General features: G+C 45.1%; 2 protein-coding genes across 2 annotated transcripts; both read left to right on the top strand.

Moving 5' to 3' along the window:
- The first annotated feature begins 4,138 nt into the window (after positions 1-4,138).
- On the top strand, positions 4,139-8,782 carry parlb (presenilin associated, rhomboid-like b). The gene is made up of 10 exons (XM_084466959.1): positions 4,139-4,239; positions 4,789-5,005; positions 5,344-5,484; positions 5,705-5,753; positions 6,598-6,696; positions 6,879-7,028; positions 7,276-7,346; positions 7,463-7,564; positions 7,657-7,754; positions 7,858-8,782. The coding sequence occupies exons 1-10, from the start codon at positions 4,166-4,168 to the stop codon at positions 7,988-7,990; spliced, it is 1,134 nt and encodes a 377-aa protein (XP_084323085.1). The 5' UTR covers positions 4,139-4,165; the 3' UTR covers positions 7,991-8,782.
- A 765-nt stretch (positions 8,783-9,547) lies between these two features.
- Positions 9,548-12,470, top strand: cldn15lb (claudin 15-like b). The gene is made up of 6 exons (XM_084466906.1): positions 9,548-9,874; positions 10,278-10,513; positions 11,014-11,178; positions 11,275-11,356; positions 11,546-11,662; positions 11,974-12,470. Exons 2-6 carry the CDS (start codon positions 10,297-10,299, stop codon positions 12,068-12,070), a joined length of 678 nt encoding a protein of 225 aa, XP_084323032.1. The 5' UTR covers positions 9,548-9,874; positions 10,278-10,296; the 3' UTR covers positions 12,071-12,470.
- The last annotated feature ends 29 nt before the right edge of the window (positions 12,471-12,499 follow it).

Raw genomic sequence — 12,499 nt, 5'->3', positions numbered from 1 at the left:
TGCAATATACAGACACAGACTTAACTGTTGTGATATGAAACATCTTTATTCATCTTAAAATCAAATACAAATATAACCAAGTCTCATATAAAAAAAGAATATGGCCTTGCTTTTTCATTGCAACAAATAAACACCAATGATGATTCATAATGTTTGTCAATCCGATTGCTTATTTGCAAACTAAATGAACACTGCCATACTGGCCCATTGCAGGATGCCGTGCCTGGGATACAATCAATTTCACCCCATAGGTGGTAAAGATTGCAAAGTGGAGGGATGGAGACAAAGTCTTCAATTCAATTCAATTTTATTTGCCTTAATCACCATTAGAGTCTCAAAGGGCTTAACAGGCCTAGTATTTATGACACCCCCCTGACCCAAGCCCCCACACGTGCAAGAAAAAACTCCCTTAATCAGAAAGGAGGAAACGTAGAGTGGGGGATCCCTCCTTCCAGGGATGGTCAGGAGTGCAGAGGGTGCCACAATTGACATACATACAGGCAAAACATAAAAATTGATGATGGGGTGCTGGCCGTTTAACCACGAGGACAGTCCAGGCATCCAGTCGCAGTCACCGCAACACGCTAGAACAGACAGAATAGTGAATTAGAAGGGGAAAAGTACATAGTGGAAATGTATACTGCTACTAATTTAGTAACTGCTAATTTAGTATCTGCAAAAGAATGAACAAACACGCAGCGGTCTTCGCATTGTGTCTGTATTGTTTTTGCACCCCTATGTTTCAAACGCAAGGCTGTAAAGGTGCGTTTTAAGCTTTGCTTTGAATTGCTCCACAGAGTCAGCTTCCCTGATCACAGGTGGCAGACTATTCCATGGGAAGGGGGCCCGTCGTTGGCTAACCAGCCTTCCATACTGGCCTATTGCAGGGTGCTGCAGCTATGTTTGTGGTCGGCTTAGCTCAGGAGGTAGAGCGGGTTGGTTGGTAACCGGAAGGTTGCTAGATCATTCCCTGGCTCCTCCTAGCTAAAGTGTCTGAGTGTCCTTGAGTAAAACACCTAAACCCTGACTGCTCCTGACGAGCTGGCTGTCGCCCTGCATGGTTGACTCTGCCGTTGGTGTGTGAATGTGTGCATTAACCGTTGTAAGTCGCTTTGGATAAATAAATGTGTGCGTAATGGAGACACAGCAGGACGAGTATCCTGTGAGGGGGCAGGGAACGATAGTATTGGGTTAGTCTGTGTAGATTAGGCCTACTGTTCCCTGAACACACTACTTTAGTTCTGACATATAGTTCGATTATCTCACCAACCCCTGGCTGGAGTTGCTATTGCTATTTTTAAAGTTTTACCAAATACACAAGAATTCATCAAGTTATGGGGCAAAACACTTCAATGCAGTTCAACGGCAATAATACATTACCCCTATTCAGTATTTAACAACCATTCAGTGTATTTTGAGTATTCTTTACTTATCCCACAGTGTTGTCAGGTCCGTAAAGTCCCAACAACCAACACTCCTTTTAGCAGTTTCAAATTCTATGCAGAAACAAATATCTACTTAGCTTTCGCCGTGTTGGGGTTTTTGTTGGTGGTTGATTTGTCCGGATTTCTTACGTCTCCCCGGGTCTTCGAGAATCACGTCGGCCACAGTCAAGTCTGGGAACCCAACCCTGCGATGGAAGCGAGGGATCTGCTCCGGTGGCTCGGCCGTAGTTGGTGGACCAGCCTCTCAACGGTCACCTGTAAGACATAGTAATGAGTCTTCACCATGAGAGTTTACGTACATAGGCCTACTATTTTGATTAGACTTATGAAAGACAGACACTTTATACATACTCTTACATAATCATAATGAAATATATTGCCGTATATATATATATATATATACTGGCATATTGATCACACAATGTAACAAAAAAAAATGCTGCAGACAAGGTAACCCTGACAAGATCTTCTCCGAACGTTTTTAAGTGTGGTGATCCTCCCCAAATACATTTGTACACCCACGATTGCCTAGGATAGCATTGGGAATAGCTACACTATTTTTGCATTGTTAGCCTCCTCAATAGAACATGCAAGTAAAACAGCTTACTTGAATCCTTGACTTATTGCTAGATTCAAATGTAATGTTTAAGTATTCTCCTTAAGTCTTAGGGCTTGTCCTCAGAATATCAGGGAGGCACTGAATTTGAAACTTTATGATACAGTTTCTAACCCCATTCATATAAAGTAGGCCTACACGATGCGAATCCTCATCGCAAAGGGTGTTTTTAGCCCCCCTGTGTGGCCAAGGCTAAAAGTACCAGAACCACGAATAGACGCTCCGTTGTATGAAACAGCTCTGACAGGAACACAGTCACTCCTAGGAGATGAATAAAGTAGGCCTACTCTAAATCGGAATGTAATGTCTATCAGCACACGCACACGCACAAAGCAACAGATGTACTGAAACTCAGCCGGAGAGATTCGTATTTGTAAAACGTAATTATGAAAACCTGTTTTTGTAAAAATTGTTTATGGTATAGCACGATGCAAAAAGTAAATATTTACTTGATACTGTTTTGCGTACCGCGACCAAACGAGCGCTCAGAAACCAATAACAATTTGTATTTGTTAATCCAGCAAAGTGTTTTATCTTTGATTCACAGAAGTTAGAAATAAATATCACATTTTGGTTCAGGCATTTCAATAGTTGCCACTTAACGATATAATTGTCAGTAACAACTAGTTTGTTTTCATTTTGATTGACGACTTACCTCTGCTTGGTGTGAAATACAATGAAATTATCAAGTTTTAACCGGTTTTAGCTGGTTAATTGGATATGTGGAATTTAGGCCTGACTGATGGCGTGGCTCGCTATAGGCTCCTGGCTCCTGTCAATCACATTTACTACCAATTTAATATTTAATCAGAAATAAGCTGTTATTTATGATGCGACAAATAGGTTATCCTAAAGAGTAAAACTAAATACGTTGTGGCAAATTGCTTTCAGGTCGCCAGGGAAACATTTTTTGAGTCGCTGCTTTCTAATTTTATTTATTTAAGCTTTTTGAAATAGAAAGCTATTTGTCTGCATCATTTTTTTTTACTGTACTTTTACTCCAGTACAATCCGTACAATCCTAATGGAGCTCTGACTGTGTGTGTGTGTGTGTGTGTGTGTGTGTGTGGCAGAGATGCAGAACACACCCATTGAGGAAGTGTCAGCTACTGCAGGAAGATGCATCCAAAGAGAAAAAAAAACAGATTCTTCATATACTTTTTTTATATTGGTACAAATAAATGCAGAAAACAGGGTTTCAGTTAATAAGTAAAGGTCAAGACAAAAAATATTGTGTATCTAATACAATGATCATCAGGCCCAGGGCTGGCATTTGTTGCATATCCTCAGGGATAACCATGATGCAGCTGCCTGGGCTGTGTGTTTCTTCATTATGATCATTCTCTTGGGCCTGGACACTCAGGTAAGTGTGGAGAAAAGTTAAAAAAAAAACACAACAACAATACAAAAACAGATGTTATAGTCTTCGCCGTACACACACCAACACGTGAGCCATCTTCTGTTTCTGCTTGGAGGTGGTGATGACGTCGGTCATAGATTTGTTCCCCACAGTGCCCCGTAAGGCCTGCCGCCGGGAACTCCTGTTCCTCCTGTTCTGCTTTGTCTGCTTCTGTTCACAGCTAGTCATGGTCACGGAGGTCAGTGCAAATCAAGGTCAATATAAGTACAGTTAGGACTCTATGGTGTGCATGTTTATATTGTTTACTGCATTTAGACTGTTCAAATCCCTTCACTTGATTTAAGCCATTTAACATTTCTTTACGTCTTAAACTATGTGGCTTTACTAAAACATATTTTCAACATCATTTTTCACTACAGGACTCACCGCATTTTCTACAGGAAATACATTTTCTAGTTTATTAACTGTCTTTAAATTCATTTAAATTGATTATTAAACACTCAAGTGTGTTCATGACACACTTTGTCCTCTACAATTATTATTATCATCATTACTTTCATTGTTATTATTATCATCATCATTATTATTACCATTATCGTTATTATAATTATTATTATTACTATCATTATCATCATTAGGTGTATTACCGGTTTTGGCCCTAGAGTGGCGCTTGTTGTCCATTACCAGTTGACCCGGAAGAGAAGCAGTGTGGGGTTAGTCAGGTTACTCGGGGTTACTTGGCTCCATGGCGTGGAGAGGCTGTATATTGAGGTCCTTGGCAAGACAGGATCTCTTGTCTTCAGCCTCCAGGGCCAACAGGTATTTAAGTTACTCTAAATGTGTAAAGAGCGATATCATGTGTTTAATACTCTATGCTAGCCGTGTGGCTAACTCACAACTAACTCGCTAGCTAACTAAACCTGACAGCCTTTCAACCATGTCAACACGTCCAGGCTGATATCATTCATCATTCATTCATGCATTCGTTCCTTCATTCATTCATTCATTCATTCAGTTTGTAATTTATTTACTCTGTCTTTCAGTCAGTCAGTTAGTTTGTTAATTGGTCAGTCTATCATTCAGTCAGTTAGTTGGTTAATAAGTCAGTCTTAATCGGTAGTGCGGGTTGGTTTACGTGATTCTACTGTACCTAAAGCTAATGCCGACCTCTGTGTTTAGAATCCGTATCATCCAGCTGTCGAGCTTGTCATGTGTGTTTGTTTTGGTTGGGCTCTGGTCCCGCCCAGCTGCTCCCCCTGTAGACGAGTGGGGGGATAAGAGTGTGTGTAGATGTTAATGTCACACGTTGAGTTCAGGAGCCCTCACCTAGGGGTTATGGGACTCACTTACATTTCATCTCGGCCTCAGGTTGAAGCATGGCTTCCAGCAGCGCAGTGCCTTCAGGAGACCAGCAAAGAAGACAGATGCAAAGAGAGTAGAGGAGGAGGTGGTCCCCTCTCACACAGAAGCCAGCGAGGCATGGACCAGCAAGAGGGGGGTTGACCCTCCGCAAACTATCCAGATCCCCAGGAATCCACCCAGGACCTTTGGTAGACTGGTCAAACCTCTGGTCTTCACAGTAGGGGTAAGAGATGGTAACTTCTGTGTTGACTAGCTGCTGTAGTTATGCAGTTACTGTCACCAAGATTTTATACCTATCCTAGTTATGCCAGTCAGACATATCTGGCCAAGATATTATACCTATACTAGAAATAACCATCAGAAAGTGGACCTACCTATACTAGTTCCAGTAGTTAGGGTACATGTTTTGTGTTATAACATATGTACTAGTCTCAGTCTTCAGATTATTAGTTTGTTTCAGTAAAATGTGCAATGCTGCTTCTGAAAGGCTGTATTCTGATTGGTTAGTCTACAGGCTCTTATCTGATTGGTTAGTTTACAGGCTGTTATCTGATTGGTTAGTTTACAGGCTGCTCATTCGCGGCCGCGGCCATCTGGCAGTATGAGTCACTGAAGTCCCGTGTCCAGAGCTACTTTGATGAGCTGCGAGCTGATTGGATGGAGAAACTCCGCCCACAGAAACAGGGGGACTTCCGTAAAGAGGTGAGGTTGGCTTCTGTTGGGTCACATGATCTCCCCCCCGCCCCCAGGAGCGGATCCTGAGGAAGATATATGATGTTATTCTAAAAAGTCTGTCTTAAAGAAGTGATTCAGACACGTTTACAGAGAAAACATCATGCACCATTTAGAATACCATAAACCTGATTACACTGACTGAACAACAATAATGCTCCATCTCTGATTGGCTGGGGTCGGGTTTCAGATCAACCAATGGTGGAACAGTTTGAGTGAGGGCCAGCGCACTGTCACAGGTGGGTTTTATACCAATTGTATTAATGCATTGTCATGACCGGTCCGGTCCTGTCCTTCATCCAGAATGGAAGAAACTAGAACACTTGTTTGTCCTGATGCCAACTTGGAAGCTTCTGCCCTGGGATGCTAATGATGCTTACATTAGCACACTGGTCAAGTCATGGCCCGTGTTTAAAAAGGTTAGCTTCTTCCCTCATTCCTTATATTCCCTATGTAGTGAACACTATAATGATTAACACTATACAGTCCACTGTAGGTGGTACCTGAGATTATATTCTTGAAACTCCTTTCAACTGTCTTCCACTAGCTATGGCCTTCTTCATGTAGCAATTGTGTATCTATCGGTGCTGACAATCTGCTCAGCGACTACATGTGAATTTATCTAGGTTTCATTGTTTGCATATAAGGAGGCAAAAATGTCTTGATGACCTCATTTAGTAAAACTCCTAAAGTCCCTATGCTGTGAACACTATAGTCAACACTATAGTGTTCCCCCATCTCCTATTCCTAATGTATTGAACACTAGGAAACACTATATAGTCAAAGCTATAGTGTTCTCTTATTCCCTATTCCTTATGTAGTGTAACACTGTATAGTCAGCACTACAGTGTTCCCTCATTCCCTTTTACCTATGTAGTGAATACTATTAGGGGACCAATTAGCTACCTGGTCCAGTAGGGGTCAAAGGTCAAACTCTTGACTTCAGACAGTTGTACCTCTGTATACAGATATCTTGAAATAAATGGTTATCCTCTTGTTTGGGACCTAAAGCACCTTCACATGTATGACTGAGGTGTCGTGGCGCCCCTGTGTGGCGAAAATAATGCTTCTCCATCTTGTCAGGGATCATTGCTGCTAACGTGGTGGTCTACTGCTGCTGGAGAGTACCGGCCCTGCAACGCACCATGCTGCGATACTTCACCTCTGACCCCAGCGCCTCCAGTCAGTCCCTCTGATTATAACACACACACTGGATCCAAACACACACTGGATTATAACACTAACAGTGGAAACACACTGGATCAAAATAAACACATTGGATTCAAATACACACCGGATTATAGCAAGAACACTGGATGTAATCCAGACTCTCTAACCTGTTGGTCCCTCTTACTGGTCTCCAGAGGCAGTGTGTTCCTCCATGCTCCTCTCCACCTTCAGCCACTACTCCCTGCTCCACCTCGCTGCCAACATGTACGTTCTCTGGAGCTTCTCGTCCAGTGCCGTCTCCATGCTGGGACCAGAGCAGTTCCTTGCTGTCTACCTCTCCGCAGGTAAACCGCCTGTCTGTCAAACTCTTTGCAGGTAACCCATCTGTCTGTCTGTCTGTCTACCCTCCCCTCCGCAGGGATTCTTTCTATCTGTCTGTATACCTCTGCATTTAACCCATCTGTATGTCTTTCTACCTCTCTGCAAGTAACCTATCTGTCTGTCCGCTCCTCTGGATGCATATCTGTTCCACTACCTGTCTGTCTGCTCCAATACCTGGTTGTCATGCCAACCAGCTGTGTTGTGTTCCAGGTGTCGTCTCTACGATGGCCAGCTACGTCGTCAAGACGGCCTCGGGCAGGTTTGGCCCTTCTCTTGGAGCTGTAAGTCTTTCTGAGCTGACCGGTTCAGTATGAACCGGTCGTTAGAATTGGTTCCAGTTGTTTAAAGTGGTTCAAATTGTTTACACTGGTTTGAAGTGGTTTCGTCTGTTTCCCAGTCCGGAGCAATCATGACTGTCCTGGCTGCTGTTTGTACCAAGATGCCTGAAGCCAAGCTGGCCATCATTTTCCTCCCCATGTTCACCTTCACGGCAGGAAACGTATGTCAGCCATACCTATAAATACTCCTCACAATGTCCCACCTCCACACCCTCAACCTCACAGTGGTTGGTTCTCCTCTTTCCTGTGACAGGCGCTGAAGGCCATCGTTGCCATGGATGCAGCAGGTGTGGTGCTCGGCTGGCGGTTCTTTGACCATGCTGCTCACCTGGGAGGAGCTCTGTTTGGCATGTAAGTCCAGTATAATCCAGTACCATTTCAGACAGGTAAGACCAGCATTGACCACAGCATGTCAGCAGATACTCAAGCCCATGGCACTTTGTGTTTGACGCAGCTGGTACATCATGTTTGGCCACGAGCTGATCTGGAAGAACCGGGACTCGCTGGTCCGGGTCTGGCACAACCTGCGTACCAGGGGCCCAGGGGGCCCCGGGGGCGGGGCTAACGGAGGATCAGGCTCTGCCTGAGGCCAGACTTCCCCACCATGACGTCACAACGCTACGTCGTCGCCTCCGCACACGATGTCATCACCTCCAAACCAGGGTATCATCACCTCCACCACACAATGTCATCACCTCCACCAAAGGATGTCATCACCCCCACCAAAGGATGTCATCGCCTCCACCACAAGACGTCATCACCTCCAACACATGATGTCATCACCTCCAAATCTTTTTAGCTTACTATCTTGCGAGGCCTCATTAGACCTACTTAGGCCTCGTTAAGTCAGGTAAAGCCTTCCAGCTAAGTGAATTCCTTTATAACGGTAGGAACTCATAATTCCAACATTGGATAAGGAATGCCGGATCTTCCATATATGGGGAAAAAAAACATTTCCTCCCTAATACAGTGGTCATGGTAACCATGGGAACAAACATGGGTTTCTGTGGAAACTGGAAGAAATGGGTAACCATGGAAACCAACCCCAGAGAGGGACTTTGACCACCATGGTGCTGGTGTGAGTTGTTTGTATTTACTCGGTGTAACCGTGGAAACCTGCCTCTTTTAAACAGGATGTAATGTCATCTGCTTTTCTTGTCTATGTCTATGTTGATGATGTAGAATGTGTAGATACATATGGTAAGTAAACAGTGTACGAGGTGCTTTGGTTCCGCTGGTGGTTGTAAAATATCACCTCTAGACCCCCTGCCAGGTCCCTCCATGTAGGGCACAGCCCATCCCAGGACTGAAGGATGGTTATAACATAATGTGTTGACACAATGCTTATTTGAACTGATTAAAAGTTGATTTAAACTCTACCTTGTGTTGAGATAATCTTAAAACATGATTTACCTGACCACCACTGGTTCTCAGAGACCAGAGGGATGGACACCAACATGGGATTACATAGAAGTGTGTATGTGTGTGAGATGCTGTAGTACTGCACGCAATCAGAAGATGTGTCTGCATGTTTTAGGTTCTACTGTAGATGTTGTGTCTTTGAGATCTTATATAAGTCTCCCAAATGTGATCTGATCTACAAGGAGCTGGTCTCCAAGACGTCCTCGAAATCAAACTGTCAGACGAGGATGGGTCCACAGTTCCTATGGTTTAATTTCTGCTCTTAAACCAACAGGTTAACTGCAGGGCATAACATGCTTCTAGAGGGACCTAGTCCGCTCTCATGTGTTTGTAGATTGGGTTTCACTCTGTGTTTGAGTCTAAAGTCCTGAAAACAACTATTTTGATCGCTGCCCATACAACAGGATCCCTAGAGCTGTCTTACTGTCCTGTCATAATGTATAGTTGGGCTCCAGCCAGAGACTCCAGCCAGGGATTCAACTTCACCTCCATTAAGAACCAGTTAACACTACTGGTGAGTCACCTTGACCTCCGTTAAGAACCAGTTAACACTACTGGTGAGTCACCTTGATGTCTGATTAGAACCAGTTAACATCACTGGGTTGCTTTCTACTTCCTGTCAGGTGACTGTTGGAAGGGTGTTTGTTCACAAAGTCCCTCTCTGGGGGCAGTGACCCCAGGATCACTGGAGCCACCGATATATACCCCAGAAACGAGGCAAACGCCATTACACAAGAAGACCTACTGAAGCACCAGACCTACTCTAGGACTGTTGTATCCCGGACCTACTCTAGATACTCTAGACTGTTAGAACTCGTGGGACCAGATAACTAGATCTACACTAGGATCTACGGACCTGCTGTAGGACAGCTCTACTCTAGTAACAAATATCTAGATATACAGTAGGATCAACACAACTCTAGGACCTACAGACCTGCTGTAGGACCAGACCTTGGTAAGACTCAGGCAAACCTGTGGAGCAGCTGCAAGGCGGAGGATTAACCATCCGAGACATTGGGACAGGACATCCACCGCGCCGTTTTGGTCTGGTAAGATCCCTCTTTGAGGATGCAGGGAGGATGGTGGTGTTCCCTGGACTGTGTAGACGTGTTTCTTGAGTCTAACCAGGAGGCAATTGAGGGGAAATATAATTTCACAAAATAAGACGAGATCTGTCATGTTCAGGAATCTCTAGTGGTTAGTTTCTAGGACGATATTAAAGTGTGTGTTGGATAGTAGTAGATGACATCACAATGTTGGCCTGATGTCATGTCCTGACCCCTGAGAGGATTAATTATCTCAGGACCAATGTATCTCCCGCCTGCTGTCGTCATTTCTTCATTATTTATCAGCCGCTTCAGGTTTCACACGTTATACTATATTGTATGTATAACCAAATCAACACATCAGGCGGATGACATTGGCAGCGACCCTCTGCCCATTGGTTATCAGGGTCTTGGAGGGCGGAGGTATGGCAGTGGCCCTGCAGGTGGTGGGTGTGGTGATGGGGTTGCTGGGTTGGTGCATCCAGTCCAGCTGCACTAGCTCCAATCGCTGGCGCGTGCGAAGCCAGGTGGACTCGGTGACAACGAGCCAGTGGATGTTTGAGGGACTCTGGATGAGCTGCGTGTCCTCAGCCCTCGGGGCCACGCAGTGCAGCCGCTTCAAGTCCCTCCTCGCCCTGCCAGGTATGATCTCCTCTCTCACTTCCTGTCTGCCCCGGGACTTCCTGTTTGTCTGAGAAGTGTTACAATGCCTTGTTCTGTGACTACTACTACTAGTGTTCTGTAAACTACATAGACCAGAGACTGTCCATTGGTCAATTCCCATTGGCTAACTTGGTACTCCCGGTCCAGGTCTCCAGACTGCCTTCCTGTCTGCATACTGACTTCCTGTGTGCAGGCTGTCTTCCTTTGTGCAGTGTGACTTCCTGTCTGCATACCTTCTGTGTGTAGTCTGGCTTCCAGTCAGCATACTGACTTCCTGTGTGTATCGTGACTTCCTATATGTAGGTTGACTTCCTATATTTAGGCTGACTTCCTGTGTGTAGGGTGATCGGCTGTTTGTAGTGTGACTTCCTTTTTGCAAACTGATTTCCTTTTATGCAGGCTGACTTCCAGTGTGTAGTGTGACTTCCTGTGTGTGTGTGTGTGTGTGTGTGTGTGTGTGTGTGTGTGTGTGTGTGTAGTCCACATCCAGGTGTGTCGGGGTCTGATGGTGGTGGCCCTGCTCTTGGGTCTGGTCTCCCTGGTGCTGTCAGTCATGGGGCTCCGCTGCACCCAACTGGGCCGGGTGTCCCCGCAAACCAAGAACACACTCAGCCTGAGCGGGGGAGCCCTGTTCCTCCTCTCAGGTAACACACACACACACACACACACACACACACCAGCTAGGGGTTAGAGAGTACAGGGAGGGGTTATTAAGGAGCAGGTCATCTCTCTCTCCTCAGGTACGTTGGGTCTTGTGGCCGTGTCGTGGTACGCCAGCCGAGTGGTGCAGGAGTTCTACGACCCGTACTCTGGCGGAGTCCGGTGAGTTACCATGGAGACCACCTACTTAACCTGGCCTGCACCCTAGAAGGTCAATGATTGGTCATAATAGTAATAAACTCTTTGCAGTAAAGCTAACCTCAGGCTGTATGCTGTAGCACTACTGTTAGCGGTAATGCTAACAATGGGCTACTTTAAGCAGTAATGCTGACCTCAGGTTGTGTGCTGCAGGTTTGAACTGGGGGCGGGGCTATACCAGGGCTGGGCTGCTTCCTGTCTGTGTCTACTGGGCGGAGCTCTGCTCTGCTGCTCCTATAGGAAGGAAGAGGAACAATACCCTATCCAACGGTGATTAAAACAACTATCAACAACTGTCATATATTTAATACGACACATAGTTTACAGATTTAATATAATAGTTGACATGTTTTTTACAGTTATACATTTAATACTACACATAGTTTATACAGTTAAATATCAAATACTACACATAGTGTAAACAGTTATAATATATATCAAACACTCAACATGGTTTATACAGTCATATCATATTTCTTAGAAGTTAGACTCATACTCAGACTTATACATTGACCTACTTATTTCTCTATGTGTCTGATTGTCTACTTGTCCTTGGAGTTGATGTTGTTGTGGTTCCTCAGGTTCTCCTATAAGCACAGAGCCCCGTCTCCAGGCCTCCCCATCTACAGCCTCGCGCCAGGAGGGGCAGGCACCGGCAGCAGCAAGGCCTACGTCTGACCTGCATCAGACCAAGACTAGGACTATGTCTAGGACAAGACTAGCCCAGACCAGGACCAGGACTAGACCAGACAAGGACCAGGACTAGGATTAGCACCTGACCAGGACCAGACTAGGACAAGACCAGGACCAGAACTGAGACAAGCACCTGACCAGGTTGGGTCTAGGACCCAACCAGGAGCAGGCCTAAGAATGGACCAGGACTAAGACTAGCACCTGACCAGGACTATGAAACTACCAGGACCAGACCAGGACTAGGATCCGACCAGACTAGGACCCGACCTGACCAGGACCAGGACTAGGACTAGAGGCCGACCAGGACAGGCTGTGCGACTGTGTTGTTAGTGTAAAGTGTGTATGAAATGTGTGTCATGTTGTAAATAAAAAACAGCTGGAACTATCTTGTCAACTACACTGTCCACAACTGTT

The sequence above is a fragment of the Micromesistius poutassou genome, assembly GCF_964030765.1.
Source record: "Micromesistius poutassou genome assembly, chromosome: 4".
Classification (NCBI taxonomy): domain Eukaryota; kingdom Metazoa; phylum Chordata; class Actinopteri; order Gadiformes; family Gadidae; genus Micromesistius; species Micromesistius poutassou.
The sequence above is the reverse complement of the archived record's forward strand: the minus strand, read 5'-3'. Positions and strand labels throughout refer to the sequence as shown.

What these genes read in the sequence shown, in the direction of transcription:
- cldn15lb (XM_084466906.1), top strand. Translation starts at nt 10,297, where the DNA reads ATGGCAGTGGCCCTGCAGGTGGTGGGTGTGGTGATGGGGTTGCTGGGT. An exon ending in GTCCCTCCTCGCCCTGCCAG is followed by an intron (nt 10,514 to 11,013) that starts GTATGATCTCCT and finishes GTGTGTGTGTAG; the next exon opens with TCCACATCCAGGTGTGTCGG. An exon ending in GAACAATACCCTATCCAACG is followed by an intron (nt 11,663 to 11,973) that starts GTGATTAAAACA and finishes GTGGTTCCTCAG; the next exon opens with GTTCTCCTATAAGCACAGAG.
- parlb (XM_084466959.1), top strand. Translation starts at nt 4,166, where the DNA reads ATGGCGTGGAGAGGCTGTATATTGAGGTCCTTGGCAAGACAGGATCTC. An exon ending in TCAGCCTCCAGGGCCAACAG is followed by an intron (nt 4,240 to 4,788) that starts GTATTTAAGTTA and finishes TCTCGGCCTCAG; the next exon opens with GTTGAAGCATGGCTTCCAGC. An exon ending in TTGGCCCTTCTCTTGGAGCT is followed by an intron (nt 7,347 to 7,462) that starts GTAAGTCTTTCT and finishes TCTGTTTCCCAG; the next exon opens with TCCGGAGCAATCATGACTGT.